The 19,172-nt window shown below is 41.0% G+C and overlaps 1 protein-coding gene across 1 annotated transcript in view; it reads right to left on the bottom strand.

Moving 5' to 3' along the window:
- The window catches only part of SOX5 (SRY-box transcription factor 5), a 285,147-nt gene that overhangs the window by 245,037 nt on the left and 20,938 nt on the right, over positions 1-19,172 (bottom strand). Inside the window, exon 2 of the mRNA XM_041484509.1 lies at positions 3,416-3,647. Within this exon, the coding sequence (XP_041340443.1) occupies positions 3,416-3,647 (232 nt within the window). The remainder of the gene's footprint in view (positions 1-3,415; positions 3,648-19,172) is intronic.

The following is a 19,172-nucleotide window of genomic DNA, read 5'->3' as shown; positions in this document are numbered from 1 at the left end:
GATTTCATTCACCACAGAAACACAGCTTCTTTTAGTGTGAAGCAACAAAGTTACTGAACAGTGCACCATAACATTTCCTATCAATTTAAGGCACTATTGAAAATGAATTCTAAATCCCACTGGAAATGCAGGACAAATGTGGGTTACCAGTACAGTCACAGCCATCAGTTTGGAACAACCAGGGAGTGGCAAAATTACAGTTTACCAGTGTGACCTTTTCTTCAGTACTTCTTTTATTTTTTTTTTTTAATCCCATCCTGCATTTCACTGATATTCTATAGTTAAAAAGGATGGTCTGATTTAAACACACCATGCCTGTGGTACACTTTAATCAGTACTTTTAGCCTTGACATTTCTCATTTTCAGAATTTAGCACACAGACACCATTGGTGAGATCAGTGGTCTTGAGAGTTGCAAAAGCAGACAAATAGAACATAAAGGCAGGCAAATAGAAACAAGTAAAACAAACCTTTGTAACTTAGATGAGCTAACAACTATCTGTGCTACCCAAATACTGTAGCCTTAATAGGTTTCTTCCAAAGAGCTATGGACTGATACTGTAATCCTCAAGTGCTTCCCTGCAAAGCTCATGGCCTGCCACCAGCGTCCTAAGGGAACTCTCAGATATATTCCAGGTCAAACCATTTGTCTTTTAATTTCTACTGAGCAGTAGCTTTAAATCTGAATAAATTATTGTTTCTTTTCTTATGAGGAGAAGAGTTTTCCCTGCTTAAAATAAGTATCCAGTTTCTTCTACCGAGAGGAAGTTTGAGATAGTCACCCCTGCCTTGGCTGAGGCTGTAGAGATCTGCCAGAGCAGACCTGGCCCAATCCCCCTGCTCGAGCAGCCAGGACCATGCCCAGATGACTTCTGAGATCTCCACAGCATCCCTAGGCAACCTGCTCTGTGCTCAGCCACCCCCACACAAAAAAGCAAGCATTTCCTGACATCCACAGGGGTCCTCCAGTGCAGTTTGTGCCCACTGCCCAACCTTTCTGTGGCTGCACTTCCAACATCCTCAGAAATACCCTGTTCATTTTGGTGGGAAGGTGGGCTGTGCAGATTTTTGCCAATTTTGAAGATGTCCTTATAGGAATTTCGCCCTTCTCTTATAAAAGAATTACCCAGAATTTTGAGCTGTCTCACTAGGTTATTAAAACTTGGTAAAGCACAATAGGGTGAATTTCCAGAAGTGTAAGTTGGGAAGTGTGAAGCTCCTGGAGCTTTATCAATAAAACTCCATCAGACTGCACTCTGTGGTGCTGGTGCACAGCTGCACACACCTGGACCTGCTTCCCAGAGATGACAGAACAGCAGAATGTCAATTCAAACAGTACAAAAATGTCCTCTGCCATGTTAGAAAGTGAATTGTCCTTTGGGAATGATTTTTGTCGCTGCTAAGCACACAAACTGAAGTCATCCAACTGTTATCCAGTGATTTCCTTCTGATAACTACATACCACAACAGCAGAGGGAGTGATAATGTCTGTTTTGCTCATTTAGACCGATCACTTCCTTCCTTCTGGAGACACACAGGCTGCATCCTTTCTGAACTACCTGAGTGATGATTTTTACAACACAATCCTCACCAAAAGAGAAGTATTACCAAAATGTTACATTCATACAGGCTGCCAGTATTCTTGAATATGTACAAAGACAAAACTAGACCCTGGCAACCCCCGAACACTGCCTCAGGTAGGCCTGCAGTGTGTCACTGCTGCAGCAAAACCACCTAAAACACCCCACGGTTCAGTATCTTGTACTGTAAAAAGCCAGAAAACACTGTTTTGCCATCACATGAAACACAGCCTCCATAGCAGGAAGCTACACTAGATGATCAGCTAAACCTCTTGTTCTTCCAAACTACAATGAACAAAGAAGCAATGGAGTTAGCTAAAATCAGTTAAAGAGCAGTTAAATGTTCCAGCGAGGTGCAGCTGAAATATTCCTGCTGGGCTCCTTAGGAAACAGTATGTTTTTATTTCATTAGGGTCTGACTCTACACTACTGGTGCCATCACAAGTTTATCTATTGACTTAAATGCTGTCAGAAACAATTCCTTATCTTCCAAACACTCTCTTGAAATAGGCCACAATATAGCAAAGCCCATACATTAGTTACATACCCTAACATCCCCATGGCTGGAACTGTTACATTCATGAATTTCATCTCCATAAAACGTAAGATAAAGGATGAGAAATAAACAAGCTCAAAAAAGATAATGACATTGTCTGCCCATGAGTAATTTCTCCAGTGATGCTCTTTCTCCACGTAGAGTTGCAATAACACAAACTAAAATTATGTATTCCAAACCACTGTCTGAGCTTAAGCATTAGCCCAAAAAAGGAAGGAAAATGGATCAGGATCAATGAGTTATTCTGTCTAGGAGAGCAGCTTCAGTGAATATCCAGTGACTTGGTCCTATGAGAAATAATAATCCCTAAGGCTTTTTACTTAGGGCTTGTTACATATGCATAATGAGCTGTAAGGGCTTAAATACCACTGTGGAGCTCTTGCAGGCTTTTATGAGAATACACTATCACCTATTTTGCAATGCCTTTTTAAAAGCCTTCAAATATTCAAGTCCACTTATTATCTTCCCTTCCAGTGAAATTACCAGTGCCCTAGTCGAAGTGGGGGACTAAGAGAAAAGTTACAGCCCATCTGTAAACAGGCAAGAGCTGTGCAAGCTCTGTGCTCACAACAGAGCTTTGTCCAAGTGCCTCAGTGCTGGGGGGCCTTTCCCTGCACCCTTCAACCTTTCTGAAAATGTATCAGCACCCCATGGCAAGGGCCCAAACACAGAGTACTGACACTGCAATACTAGCAAGGAACAGGGCATTGTTTTGTCTTCTTTAAGATACAGCCAGTTCTGGGCTTCCCCTGGACTGCTGCCTGCCATGAATTAAGTGCTCAGCCTCAGTTGCAGAGCGGAAACTCAAAGAGCAGTACGTCGATTTAATTTCATAAGCACAGGAAAATTTTATTGTGGCTATCTGTGACGTGAATTACACATCAGATGTAAGTTTTTAAGTCACCAGAATTCAGTTTCTTTTTTTTTTTTTTACTCTTTATACAGTCTTTCAAGCTTTACAGTTGCACAAACTTGGCATCAGGGCCACGTTTCAGACTCCGTGCCAAACGTGACTCTCACTTCGAGCGCTCCAAACCCCTTTGCTGTTTGCTGAACACACACTTCCAGCTCACATCAGTGCAGCTAACACACTCTCAGCACCCCAAATGCCACCAGGCAAAGGTGAGGAGAAGCCTGCACTGCCGGAGGTTCTGCAGGGCAGGTTCTGTGCGTGGGGCTGAGCCCTGCCCACCCCAGCAAGGGCAGATCCGGGTGCCAAGCTACTGCAGAGGCAGAATTCAGAGAATGGATGCAAGCACAATAGAGCAAAGCAAACCTACCATTGTGTTGTGCTGGGAAGTGGGAGTCCTATGGCCACAGTTCTCTTGCGTCAGCAGAGAAACTGGCTGAAATTCCTCAGAGTGAGGCTTGTTGGGAAAACTCACATGCAAGGGAAGGTGAAAGGCTGGGAGCCCGTCACTCTCCTCTTCTCCCACTTTCTGTCTGCTTGTCACCATGGCTACCTCTCCATCTGCTTCCCCATACGGAGAGGCTGGTCGCTTGGAAGACATCCTGGAAGGAACAAAAGAGGAGAAAATAATGAAACCTCCAAATAAATCCTTAATGCCGTCATTGTGTGGTTAGGGGCCATTGTAACAGAAATGCCTTTTTTGTGCTGGCAGAGAGCAGGAAACCATCCAAATACCACTGCAAAGCACACACAATTGGGAACAATGGCCAAGCAGGTAGCAACAGAACAGTGCCTTGTTTGTTGTGAGAATAATACACTAATATAGCACTCTCTTGTATTCTGGCTTCTTAAACATGAAAATTCACCTAAGACTGCATAATGAAATGCAATTCCTTTTAAAAAATACCCATCTAGTTTTGCATTTGCAAGGGACTCTATGAAGATAGAATGTCTCCCGATAGAAGCTATTGTCAACCTAGCTTTTAAGGAATAATCATCTGCATCTCATTATCAACCACAACTGATAAAAAAAAATAATGTAAAATAAAATACAATACAATAAAAGAACTTGCTAGCAGGCCAAAACGTCTGTGTTTACAAAATTTCACCCATGTGAGCAACTGAGTGTTACAGTCATGTTGCAAGGATCTTTCCAGGTTTGCAGATCTGGTATAGTAAAAAAAATTAAACATTTAGACATTAATAATCTAAGCTTTTTGACAACATAAAGTCAGGGGCTTTCAATGAAGGTCAGGATTGAATGCAGACCTCCTATCAAATCTTCCCATCTATATATCAAATTCTTCCTATCTATAGATAGATCAGAAAAAAACCCATTAAAATGGGTTTATATCTATATAGATAGATATAGATATCATTTATATAGATGTAGTTATAGATATAATAGATAGATATAATTTATATCTATAACTACATAAAAAAGGATACACAAGGAAGATACCTAGAGCACACATTGGAAAAACCACACAGAAATATTGACTTGAAATTCAGGTCTACATTGGGAAGTTTTTGATTATGTTTGATAGGACATGTTGATCATCAACTTTTGGAAACACTGAAAGAAACCTAAATCATGGGCAAATTCAAGTATCATTCAAGACAAGCACTACTGAAAATCTTACAGAACCCAGAATGCTTCCAGCTTGGTCTCTAAAATAGAGGGGGGTACAGTGAAGTTTTAAAATGCAGACAAATTCTGGGATTAATTACAGCAACCTTGTTCATGAAAATCAGGGTATGTCCATCCCTGTGCTAACCAGGGGCATTGCAAGGAGCAGAATGAGGAGAAATCCTCCAGGCACATCCACAAGAAGAAATAAAAAATAGGGAAAAGTTTCACTGGGGAAAAAAAAAAAGTTATAAACGAGCAAACCGAAGGTTATTTGTATGCAAAAGTTAAAAAAGGGGCTGAATTAATAGTGCTCCTCCTCAAAAATCTCATATTTATGATTCTGATGAGCCCATTTTTTTATGTCCCACTCCACAGTTAAAGGGCTGCATTTGGAGAGCCCAGCAGCCTCCTGGTCCGTGTTTGGGGCTGCTGGAGGTGGAGCATGTCCTCAGGATTTGGGATATTGAGCACGGAATGGCTCTTAGCAGCAGTCAACTGGGTCTGAAAACAAACAGGGACTTTAAACAGCCCTTTGTTAAGACTTACTTTGCTTCTAATGATCTCATTTTGAGCCTTGCCTCCTGAGCCAAGTTAGATTATATTAAAAAAAAAAAAAGGAAAAAACCCAGAAAAACCAACAACAAAAACTCAGACAAAAAAATCCCTACCAGAACCCCCATGCAGCTGCACACTGCCTGCTCTGATCAGCACCTACTGCCAGTGCTGAGAACCAATCTGTATTTTCTATTAATGTCTGGCTTAGTCCAACAGACTAACACTTCATACATCCTACCTGAATTCTGTCTTCTAGGCTTTCCCACCTACGTGTCTGCAGCAAAGCATATGCACAAAGACAGAGATCACCAGATAGACTCTTACTGGCAGTTTTCTGTAGCCCACTGAATTCAGCATTTTACAGCTATGTTTGATGTGACAGATCTCAAACCCTTCTGCAGAAACCACACAACTCCCTTCTAAAGTTAATGTGAATTATTCATATTTTGCATTGTACTGCACTAAGATTGACATTTGCTACTGAATTTAAGTTTTTTGGTTACTCATTTTAACACTACTTTAATAGAAGCCTCAGCATTTACAAAAACTCCCTGAAAATCAGCACAAAGCAGTTGTCTCAATTTTGGCAAACAAAAAGGGACGGACACAAGATCATTACTCAATTATTCCACAGTAATTTTCTATACTTTAGAACATTTATATTTGATAAAATGACTGAAAATATTGTAAGCCACGCACAAAAGTCTCCACTGCAATTCACTCTGACAATAAATTACAGAGAGAGAGGATGCCTTGCTCTGTATTGATGATTTGGATTATATATTATATACTCAAACTGTGTCAAGAACTTCTACTGCTGTTAACCTAGAATAACACAGATTCTGTCACATTGCTTCACAAGGAAAGTTGGAATATCACGCTGAAATAAAGCTCTTCTGTTAACTTTAGATGCGAATTTAGAGTTTCAGATCTTCTTCCTCTGCTTGTCACTGTTCCCAACAGGGATGAAATAATTTTCTGCAGGGAATTTTATACAAACAGACAAGGAAGATAATAGAGGTGTCCACCTCCACACACTTGCAATAACAGAGATTATTATGCTTTTTGATCTAAAATGAAAACCTACCGGTTGGATTGCAGACCAAACTAAAGTGAAAGCAGAAAGGGTAGAAGAAACTTTTCCTTTTGTCTCTAAAACATCTAGTTTAAATTACAAGCCACACATCCATCACCACCCTAGAGGACTAACAAATCACTAAAATGGCTAAAGCTGAGGTGTTAATCTGCGTTAGTCTTCCGAGGGCACCCAAAGAAATGGACACACAAACCTGGACAGCTCAGACATCAAATACAATTTGTGTTCAGGCAGCTCTGTCCATAGCCAGCCTGAGTCAGACAAAAATCCATTTCACCAAAATGTCTTACTCCTTATGAGCATCTAGGAAATTTCCACAAGGAAATGGAAGATTTAAATAAATTAATTAATAGATCCACATCTACTTTTGGAAATGTCTTCCTAAAGGATAATAACTACCAAAGGATCAAACCTCTGAGAGGTTCCCAAGTAGAAAACGTGAAACAAGAAAAAGTCATTTGCAAATATCTTTCATCATTTCTACAGCTTGACTGGTCCATTTCCCAAATTTTATATGCCCCCACATCACTCATCCCCTAATACTCTTCATAAATCTTGTTTATCCTACTGAGCTAATGCCAGCTCTTAACAGATTCCACATCTAAGATGCAAGCAGAGTTCCCACCACAAACAATAAGGAAAGGGAAACAGCTAATTTCTGAGCAGCAACATTATCTGAAACTGAGCTCCTTTAAACAGATCCAGGTCTAATGAAGCACTGGAGTGATCCCATCCTAACAAAGGACTGCAAACATCCTGGATCTGCCCTCCATGATAACACAACAGTTCACAGCTCACGTGACTTCCAGATCTTTTCCCCAAATTTAAACTCGGAACGGTTTTCAGTTACATCACTCTGAAAGAAGATTTACAATGGAACAGGAAGCATCAATTTATGGATAGGATTTTTTTTAAAAAAACCCCAAAACCCTAAGATATAACTCAGAAACGTATAGAAGTACAAAAGCAATACAGCACACCAGATTCCAAATGTAAAAGGTGTCACTGCAGATGAAATCTGCTGCAACTTCATTGTTTCAAGAAGAATTGCATTTGAAATGTCATTAATCACTTCTACTGAATAAAAACAGATAGGTGGCAATTTTTGAGAGAACCTAAATCTGCAAAGTTCTGATGCACCGGGACACAGGCTGGACCCAGGCCATTCCACAAACACATTGGAATTATGAAATGCATCTCTGTATTTGATTTTATCAGTGGTTGGGATGGAACTGAAGATTCAATTCTGGTAATGAATTCAAATTTGATACTGTTCCCTGTAAAGAGACCTGTTTTCAGAAGGGCTTTGTAATATGCAGAAACTGCAGTTAAAAAACCCAACATGCTTTCTGTTCAATTTTCATTAAATAAATGCTTTTCCTGGTAGGAGGAATGTTTTTTCAGCGAAGTAAAAACCATTGTTCTAACTCAGTCTTATCCAACAAATATTTTATGTGATTCATATTACAACAGTTTCTCCAAATATTTCTTTGTGCCCTTCAATTTGTAACAGACTCTTTGCAGCCTCAAACTGATACCCTGTGTCTACTGATCTCGGAGTTTTTGCAGGGACTTCAGCATGGCTTTTCCCACTGGAGCAAGTAAGAGCTACACTACATCCACATGAATTGTTTCCTACACTTATTGGTTCCATCCAAATAATTTCAGGCTGCTAAATACGACTATTTTTCTTGTTTGCTTTTTCCCTTGAATTCACAAAAGTGATATTTCCATAGCTGCATTTTTTTATTATTACTGTTTTTAACAGAACCTCACTTAAGTGTCCCCCACTCCATCTCCATTTGTTCATTGGTTTTGGTTCATTTCATCCATGATTGTACTCCCAAAATAAATCTGAAGTGGTATTCAGAACTCAAGGAGATAGTGCCCTCTAGCACACAACCTGCATCCTTTCCAATTCGATTGTTCGTGCCATAAAATTTAATAAATTTTATGTCATAAAACTCTAATCTTGTTACATTAAGCAAAATACCTCAGAAACATTTCAGATGCCTACAAAAGCTTTTGGAGAAGGGGCTTATCCATGTCTTCAAAAGTGTCAAACACAGATGTGTCAGGAGAAAAAGATATGAGGCCATAAATCTTGACTTGTTGGGAGTTAATTAAGGGATTCATCAATCATTACACAGCTCACCCCATACACACACAGGCAAAATCCCATCACAGCAATCACACAACCCACAGCAATCTACAGGTTAAAAACTCCCCAGTCCCTCTGTTCTGACTATTTAGACATGACTTTCTATAATCTAGCATTAAGACCTGTAATTATAAACCAGCATTAAAACAGGCCTGCAAAGTTATGGATAATTACAGCTGGTAGACTTTTTTAAAGAAATAAAAAGCTCTTCCGTTCAAACACGGGCTTTGCCTCTCTGACAGCTCCAAGTCCACAGGATGTGGAAAGATGATTTGAACTGTATGTCAAAGCTCTGACTGTGCAGGAGTCTCTTTTCCCCCTTACCAAGAGAGGCACTGTTGTTTTCTCACCATAACCAAGCGTGACAGCGCCCAACTGCAGCGGCACAGCCAGTTCTGGACCAGCAGGGAAACATTCACCTCCTGAGCTCCAAACAGCCCCAAACCCGGCTTTTCTCCTGGCCAGAGTTTAACTCCCCCAGCCCTGAGCGTCAGGGGTGGGAGCAGAGCCTGAGGAGCAGACCAGCAGCACCAGGAATCTGCTCCCGAACACGGCCTGGGTCCAAATCAAACACCGAGTGCGTAACCAGCCCGAGAACTTCACTGCGATTCAATCTGACGCTCTGCAGGGATATTTACCTCTAATTACAGTACTTGTTGGAAAGCTGCAGACTGCCTTTCCGCAGGAAATAATTATGATTACAGACAGCACTGCTACATCTATCTAATGTATAAGCAGCACACACACACATATAGATGCATAAACACAAGCTTATACAAAATGTCAGCAATGCATCTGCCTCATCCCTGGCCACATTTAATGCTAATAAAACAGTTTTTCTTCCCAGGTTCACTGAAACTATCATCTCTCCTTGCACACAGCCCTGGCAAGAGGTGCCAGTTAACACTAACAATGGCTTCCGTTCTGTTTTGGCCCCAAAGTAATTCATTATTTATGTACACTGAATAACTAGTACCTCTAAAAAAACCAACTCTATTCATTTTGACAAGATTACTTGTGTAATAAGGTATTACTCAACATGAGTAAGGGTGGCAGACTCCCACACACTGTCCCACTGGGAACTGCAAGCCTGACTTGTTTCTACACATACCACTAAAAACAGACTTCATTTGGCAATATCTTTGAGTCATTTACAGCCTGGTTTGGAATTCTTCACTCAAGTAATTCTACAATTAAAAAAAAAAAAAAGGAAAAAGTCTCTAATCTGCTAATCAGTAAAAACTGTGTGTGAAACGTGCTCTCATCTGTCACTCACACTGAGGTGGGATAATCTGTTAATTATTACTTTCTAAGATCACATCAATCAGTTATCTTTTAAAATACACTATGCCACGAATAACTTGTGCTATTCAAAGGCGGTTTTGGTGAACAAGTCAACTTTGTTAACACACACCAAGCTCACTACAGCACCACCTGAGTAACATTTCTGTGCAGCTGCCTATTATTAGAGCTGCCACAAATCATCCCCTGCTTAGGGGCACCCCATAATTTCCATTTCACCCAGCCCACCTTCTCCCTTTGGCTTTCCAGATTTCCTCTCTGTATGGAGTAACTTGAACAATTTTGGACAGTCCTCCAGTTTAGAGGACTCTGAGTATAAAACGGGAAGGAAATATGTAATTCCCAATCCATTTTAAATTTTACTGTAATATCAGCAGCCCGGCTCATAAACCTGATATTCCAATTACTGAAAAACTGTTTTTTGAGAGAAGGAACTGCTCCAAGTTCCAGTGGTAAATAAATGGTTTCAATTTGACAAGATTTGAAACTGTCAAATAATAAAGTTGTTATAAGTGTTCTTCAAGAAGATGTTAACAAAACCCTTTTTTTAATTAAAAAAATGAAAAAAAAATCAAAAAACACTTTCTAAAAATTCTATGCCATCAACTGAAATTTCATCATCTCCATTTTCTTGCACTTGCAAGGAATTTATGCACAAAAAACCACTGAAAATCATGTCTAGTAAAAATCCATTGCCAGAAAAAGTTCATCCTGAACATTCCCACCATGTGCTACACAAAGCTTTTCAGGGACTTTGTGAAGCAGGTAACTGGGAAAGACTGTGCACGAGCAAGTTTTAGTGAAATACTGTGACCTGGAAAAAGCAGCCCTCAACCAAAACAGAATCTGGAAGGCAATGAACTCACTCCTATCTACTATAATTCCTGTAAGGAGTATTACCTAATTGTTCCATAGATCTCACAGAGACTTTACATCTCACTGGCGTGTGCTAAGCAGGAACATTCAGCAGCTCACCCAGAGACACATCCAAAATCAGATCAGCAGGAGAACCTGGGTTCTCCTCATTTTTCTTTGGCACCTGCCACCTTCATCACCCCCTTGTTTTTCACCCATCTGTCCACGAGCCAAAAGAGCCAAAATTCCAGTAAGACCTTCACAAACCAGGAACCACAGGACGAGGTTTTCTGAAAAGCGAGTTTCTGAGAGCTCAGACTCCAAAGCCTGTGAGTTTGGAGCAGCTCTCCAGAGCAGGAGAGGCACATGGTGGTGGTGCTGCTGGTGGTGGTGCTGCTGGTGCTGGTGCTGGTGGCACGGCCACGGCACCGAGCGCGCCACGGCGGTGCCGCCGCGTCAGGGACGATGAGCATCGACCAGCACAAACTCTGGAACAGCAGGATGCAGTCATTGTTGATGTTTCAAGTAAACTGAGCCTGATCACTGGCTTCTTTCATGCAAAAGACTCTGCTTGGATGATTTTGAATTAAATCCACAAGCTCATTTATTTTCCAGTGCATCCTCAAATTAACTCTGGCTTCCTTTCCTTCCAGCCCCCAACCTTTCAGAAATGTACCCTGACTCTTCAGCTCCTCATGCATCTTGCTTTTTTATTATTTATTTATTCTACTTTTTATTATTACGTAAAATTTGTCATCGCGCCACCACAAAAATAGCAGTTTCACTTTTATTTTCATGTAAAGTTTTAGGAAGTGCTCGCTGCTGAAAGCACTGCCTCAATCACTGTGACATTAGGTAATCACCACTCCTCTGCCTGCTGAACTACAAAGAGGATCTAGTGAAATAATTAGAAATTCCAAGCCTTGAGATTTCACTGTGCAAACTAATACCTGAAAACGACAGGGAAGTGTCAGTCCTGCTGCAGACCCCGAGTGGGAGAGCACCAGGAGCCCACACATCACACACACACACACGTGCACACCTAATTCCCACTGAGAGAAACGAAGGCAAGGACTGGAAACAGCTCTAAAATTAGGACAATTATAACCGACTTATTACAAAGAAACTTGAGGAAGATGGGCTCATTTTGGAAAAACATTGTAAATATTTTGTAAATATTAAAACTTCTGCATTCTCGGTCATTTGCAGTATTTGTCTAATCAAGCCAACACAAACTTTTCTTTAAGCATTGTTAAATTATTAATTACTTCCAGTAGAGTCAACATTAATAAGAAGAATTCTCCCCAAAAAGATGCTCAGATTTCAGTGTGAGGAGCCATCATTGTGACTGAGACCTTGGTAGGATATGACACAGCTTTTCCCACTCCTCCACCACGCCGCTGTCTGATGTGAGTGCCAAACAGCCACTGAGCTTCAATCCCATCTCCTTTCCCCTCTATTTAAATTTTAAACTCAACAAATGGTATTTTAACTGCTTTCTAAGCACCTCTTCCTCTGCAGAGTTTGTGTGTAATCACAAACAAACCAATAACACAGAAATTTTTAAAAGTTTCTTTTTTTCCCCACTTCACTCTCAGTTTCCCTACTGTTCAGAATAATAACTTTATACAGCATGTATGTTTCCTTCCAGTAAATTCACATATAATTACACTCATAAAACGATTTTCAAGGTGTCCACTGGTGTTCACACATCTGAATTTGCACTATCATTCTACCTTATCAGCTAACTCCTGCTCCAACCACCAGTGGCATCCACATTTGCACCATGACAGTCAATTGTAAAAAAAAAAAAAAAAAAACCAAAAAAAAAGAAAAAAAGGCTAAAACCCACAAGCACACAGGAACACACCCATCCACAGGTGGCCTCGATGTTTCCTGGCTAAACTGATCATGCCAGTGAAGCAGATAACCACTGACAGCACAAACTTGCATCAAATATTGGGCTTTAATGAAGCTTAGTGGGAGCAGAACTGAGGTCTCAGTGTAGCTTTAAGAACTACAAAGTGAAATCAGTTTTGCATCTGTGTGTGTGGTGAGGGGGGGATGAAAAAAAATAAACTTAAGCAGAGCAATGTCTCTAATGGATGCAAACCTTTTCATTCCAACAGGTTAATTCCAGCTGCCCAGAATTTTTATTATTCTTTTTTGTTCACATCCATGCGCATGTTCCTCCCTTTCTGGAGGGTTTGCACATGACAGGTGCATTCTTGGCCCAGGAACAAATAATCCTGGAGACCCCAAGAAAGAAAAATCCAACTGAACTTGAAGATAAAATCACAGGGAATAAATACATCATTGCCTTTCCATTATGCTAAAAAAACACCACCAAAAAAAACCCCAAAAATTTGAACATTTATAACGTGCAAGCAATTTGAGGTAGGATTTTCAAAGCTGAAAAGAGATTGTTCCAAAGCCCAGATGTTGCCTTTCAGAAACTAGTGAAAATTGCTGCCTCGGAAAATTACTCTGAAATACCAATAGAGTAAAACAAAAATTGTTTAAATAAAAATAATTCTACTCAGACATTCTGCTATTCCAAGAGAGAAAATGAACTTTTTTCAAGTGTTCAGGCGGTTTTGCATTCCTATCTCCTACTTCAGATGGTCCAGAGTCATGGATCACCTCTGGCCCAACAAATGAGGGACAGAACAGGAAAAAATTATGGCATGAAGTGAGGGCTCCTGCCTCACTGACTGTGCACACTGTGCTGAGAAGTCTGCTTCAGCTATCTCATGGCTGTTGTACTCCCTTCCCAGCTTTTATTCAGAAGAACATGAGAATTAAAGACCTGCATTAAAAGCAGGGGTGGTGCAATCACACATCTGTTCACTCACAGCTGGGCTGTGCCAGCCCCTTTCACAGCTGTAATTGGCTGATTTCTGAGCACTCAGTTCCATTCCCAGCACTACTGGACACTTCCCAGAACCTGCCTGCACATGCTGGACATGGACTGACTTCAGCTGCCTGAAAGCTGGCTTTTTTTTGCTTTGTTTGATTCTAAGGGATACCTGTAAAACTGCAAGAGAAAAGAACAATCATAACCAGCTGATAATTACCCAGCTTAACAAACTAACTCTAGACACTGCTGGAGCTGCTAGGTAAGAAAAACACAGCTCTGTGTCATGTAACACACGTTTATCCCTGCACAAACAAATGCATATTGGCAGGCAAGGGAAAAACAAATAGGATGAGGGGAGACCCCTCTGAACAGACAAAACTAAGAACCATAAAGGGCCTCCAATATTCCTTTGGAAAGGCTGCAGTGGCAGGCACAGCAGCACCACTGCGAGAAGTGGTCTACTTAAAAAAGCTCTGGAAGCTGTGGAGTGGGGGAGAGAGGAGAAAAAGCCTGAAAGGAACATCCTTCCCTCCAGGAAACTCGGAGGATGCCGCTCCCCTTTGGAGGTCTTCTCCCAAATTTGCCCTAACCCAGGACAGCTGGCTAACATGCTGACCACTGCCTGAGCTTGCAAGGATAAAGAAGCCTTAATGGAGAGAAGTAATCATCCATTGTGTTTGTTTATTTTACCTCCTCCACCACGCACTGGAACCTTTTTTGTTTTTTTCCATTACCAAAACCATCCCCCACTGAGAGGCCTTTGTGATCTAAAAGGGGCAGAGCCCCTCTTTCTTAACACTGGCAAATTTATGTAGGAAGATTCATTCAAACACATCTTCAAATAAACATTTGACTCTTCCCCTCCATCACACTCTCCACACGCTGCCTTCAAACAGACTTAAAAATCCCCATTAAAATGCCCTTTCCTGCCCTGCTTTTACTGAGATGTATCAGAACAATTTAGCAGGCACACATTGCCACCAAAGCCCAACTTCAGATGACAGCAACAGGCCCTGGAAAGAATAAACATTACAGTGAAGGAAACCTGGCTGTTATTGCCATAAGCAGTGGTATAACAGCTTTCTTGGGAAGACTTCTTCCATCAAAAACCCTCTCCCTGCTGGGGATACAATCAATTATACTGTAAGTGAATCTGAATCCAGATGTTCAGATCTAAAACCTAGGTCAGAAGGCTCATGAGAAGTGACCACTGCATGGAAATGTGGCGTTCCAAAGGCCCCCAAGAGAAGGAGGATTCTGGATTCCTTCAGGCAGAAGGTGCTGAGTACCCTAACTTATTTCTTAACCAAAAAGGAAAAACAAACTTCCTTACTTTCCACTTTTTTTTTTTTTTTCCTTCTACATTCCCCACACATATATCAATTTTTGTTCTTCCTACATGAGCTACGTGGATTTGGCAGTGAGAACACATCAGGTGTGTAAAAACGCAGACCATTTTTACATACATGAATTGTATGTTAAAAGGGCAACAGAAAGCCTTCTGGTCTATCTGAAGGCAACACCAGAAAGCCAACTTCTTTACTGGAAGATGCCTATAGTCACTCTGTGGCAAAGCAACTGATCAGGAATAATTACAGTCACTGTAAACTGGGGCATGGAGAAAATTCCTGGATTCTTCAGCACCACATGTTAACAAACACCTGGTTTCACAGGCTAGTGGTAATTTACATTTTCAAGGTGAACAGCCACAACTACCTATAAAACACAACAGGAAAGGTCCACTATCCTGTTTGTTATTTGAAAAAGGTGGTAAATAGCTTTTGATTTGGGTAAGTGGTCACCTGGCAAGTTCTAGAGTTGCTGAATGAAACCCAGGAGAAAGCACTGACTGCAGTACATCAGAGAAATTTATTTCTGGAGTACAGCAGTGGCCTTTGGCATTGCTGACTGCCACAGAAGCACAAACACTGGAACTCTGACCAGACTGACTGCTCCTCAATGCCTCCTCTGCCTCAGGATGGACCATGAAGCCAGGACTCAGCATTAAGAATTCAGAAGACAGCAATGTCCCGTGTGATCCCCCATAATTTATTGAACCTTCCTGGCTCCCAGCTTTTCTATTTTTACATAAGAGATAAGAATGTTTAAGTGCCTTTATAAAATGCCCTGCAAACTCAGATTTTCCCTTTTTAAAAGGAAACATTCTATTGGTGATTGCTGCTTGCATTGCTTTCTTTTATCATTGATTTACCCTGTGGGTTTGTGTGCTCTGACACTTCAGTGATGACAAGAATTAAGTTCTCTCATCAGCTACTGCATTTTGAAGCTGCAGAACAAAGTTTCACAGAATCACAGAATATTCTGGGAAGGGACCCACAAGGTTCACCGAGTCCAACTCTCAAGGAAGTTCCTACGTGGAGTCCTGCCAATAGACTGTAATAATGTTTTGCTTTAATCTAATGACTATATTTACATTAAAATCTATTCAACCCTCTTTTCTGGGCAGTGATAATTGAAACAAAACAACCCAACAACAACAAAACAAAAACAAAACAAACAAACAAAAAAAAACCCCACAAAAATCAAAAAACCTCCCGAACAAACAAAAAAACCCCAGCACACAAAAAACCCAACCAACCAAAAAAATAAACAAACAAACAAAAAAAACCAACCTCTAAACAAGCAAAAACCCCTAAACCCAGCACTCAGCAGGAGAATGTCACTGCATCCTTTCACTCGTGCCCAGTTTCACTGGCTGGCATTTCCAGCAGCCTGGAAACCCCTCCCTCGTAAAAGACTTGCAAAGATTTTTACCTTTCTCCTCTCTCCTCCCTCATCCTCCACCTCCATGCCTGCTTTACAGGGGATGATCAGCAAGTGCAGCTGTTACCAAGCTGCTGACCTCACTCCACCTCCTTCCCACCCCACACGACAGCAATATAAAGCACAAGCCAGATTTTAAAAGATATTAGAGTGCCAAAACCTTAGCTTGCCTTGCTGCTAAGAGAATTTCAAATATGCTTCAGATATTAAGATCCCTAATGATTTCTGAAATCTGACTGGGAGCCCATCTCTGTCTCCAAGCACCTTCACAGATCTGTAAACCTCATCTTCCTCCTCTCCTTTCTTGTACCCAATTTATTAGCAAACATCCCATACTTGCACTACCCTTTTCATCATCCTTAAAAGCACTTACAAATACTAATTACTCTTCACATATCCCTTCCCCTGTGAAGTAAATAGGGATTATTATCCCCTCTGAAGTAAATACAGATTACTAACTCCTTTTTCCAGTCTGAGGATATACAGAAGGGGCCTTAAGTGGTCTGCACACCCCAAAGTGAAGGGGAACTACTGAAGCACAGACACTGAAGTTCTCCAACCCGTGCTCAGGCTGTGACAATCTAAATCTCACCCATCTATTTAAAAATGATACTCTCAGCCCAATTGTTCCTCTCTGCTGGCTGATGATCAAATATTTAATGCATGCCATAAAATGAAAATATGAACTCTACAGCAGTGCCTCTTATTTGTCATGCCCCATTACTTAGACAGGGTGGTAACGTGTCCACGTGACAGTTTTCAATTTTATTATAGTCTCTATTTGCTCACTCACTTAAGATGTTTAAAGAAGAGTTGTATGGATTATCAGGCAGTCTGAAAAGTTCAGTTCAGAGCTCTTCAAACATATTCATTTTCATCTTATTAGCACAAGTAAAGTAAAAGCCTTAGGCAGGTAATTTACCATCCAGTTTATCCAAAGGGACTTCTAAAGGAAAAGTCAACCTTTGTAAATTGTTGGTGATAATCTCCAAATTGATCATTAATTATCAGCTGCTACTAAGCGTTTCTTCCATCAGCGGCACTGTGAAAATAATAGATTTCTCAGAAAATCTACCATTGTTGTCACTGCCACCTGTGCAATCAGCCCTTATTAAACCCAGCGAAGTTCCAGGGCAGGCAGCTGCCTTGCTAAGGGAATTCTGTGCAGACACTGCATTTTCCAGGCAGCTTAAAAATTAGTTATCCACCAAAAGAAAGCATTCCTTATTAATGTTATATTTTACATTCTTTATCTTCTCATGTATAGTAGCAGCCACAATTATTTTAAAGCCATTCAACTGTGCTTGATAAAGAGGACATTGTTTTGTACTGCCAAGCTGACATGGAGAAACCTTCACCCTTCCCTCTGCAGTTCCATGATTTTCTCCTACTGCAAGTCAATGCTTACAATCTAACAGTAAAAATTTGGAAAGATCATTCCAGACATTGTCTGTGAAAATGAACTCTGGAGCAGACCAAGTGTTCACCATCTCAGGTCCTCACCACATAGAATCAGAGCAGGACCTTCCTGTGCAAGACTCTGCATGCCAAAATCCACTTCAGCCTTGCTGCAAATATTCTGACAACTGCCCTGCAGAATTGCTGAGTATATACATTAAACAGAGTTTTCAGAATTTTGGGAAATACTGTGGCCAGAGTACAACACCTGATACTGCACAGTTCCTACCTCAATCCCCTTCAGTGGGCAGTCCCAGCTGACTTTGCTGGGGCAGCACCATGGATGTCACACACCCCTCACCTTTAGGGTGACCAAGCACACCTGGCACTCCATACTTCAAAAAACAACCAGGATCCCAAACAGGAGCACAATAAACTGCGAGTCTGACAACCATTTAACGGTGTATTGTCATATCACAGTGACCAACAAGCAAAGAATTCACATTAGAGAGAAGATAAAGGCAGGCAATGAAGTTTTTTTAAAAACACAGTATCTGGAAATAGTATCCAGAAAAAGCTGCATGGTTACAAAGCACATCAGTTTACTTTATCTTGAAGATGTCCACAGGTAAAAACACCCTGAACCAGGTGCTTGGCCACCATCATGGGTTGTAGATGTCACACAGCAGCTGAAGCCTTTTACACCTGAGAATGGCAGCTCCAGCAGCAGTGCAACACCCTTCCCTGGTTCTGTACAAACTGAATGCAGGCTAGCTCTATAGCTGGGCAACCACACCATGAAAACACACACACACACAGAGTAAAAGAGTTCTGCTCACATTCCAAAGACTGAGTGCTCGCTGGGCTCTGTCCATCGGCAGCAACTGCACACTGAGCCCTGATAATTCCAAATGCAGTGGGATTACAGGCATGAAGATGGAAAAACACAACAGCAGCACAGCTGAAAGAGCCATCCCTTAAAGACAGTTTTGCTCAGATACTCTCAAATTCACATAATTTAGGTTTACAGTTGCAGCCCAGGAGCTCTTAAATAATAGATATGCAATTTCTAGTTCAAAGGGCAGGAAGCCTGAAATGGAATAGAGCCTTACAGAGAGATGAGACACAAGTCTGGTAAAAAAGAAGGGAACAGACTTGTATTTTTATCAGTGAGATGGTGCCAGGGAATGGGCTGCTGCTCCTACAGGAGCCTGAGCTATAAATACTTTAATCTTGAGTAAAGAAAACAAAGGAATCCATCCAAACTATGAAGGTGTGCTGCTGTTCTGGACAGGGGTAGTGCCAAATGGCACCACCTCACTGAACAGTCCTGAGCACTGAGAGCCAGACAACTGCCTGCCATACCCCGGGTTAAACTTCCAGGACTGAAAAGAAATTAAAAAAAAAAACCAAAAAAACAAACCCACACTCACAAGTGCAAGTAAAACACAGTTCAGGGAGAGAAAATAAATCCTGTGATGTG

Source organism: Pyrgilauda ruficollis, unplaced genomic scaffold (assembly GCF_017590135.1).
Source record: "Pyrgilauda ruficollis isolate IOZ18807 unplaced genomic scaffold, ASM1759013v1 scaffold66, whole genome shotgun sequence".
NCBI lineage: Eukaryota > Metazoa > Chordata > Aves > Passeriformes > Passeridae > Pyrgilauda > Pyrgilauda ruficollis.
Note: the sequence above shows the minus strand (reverse complement) of the source record. Positions and strands in the feature narration are given on the sequence as shown.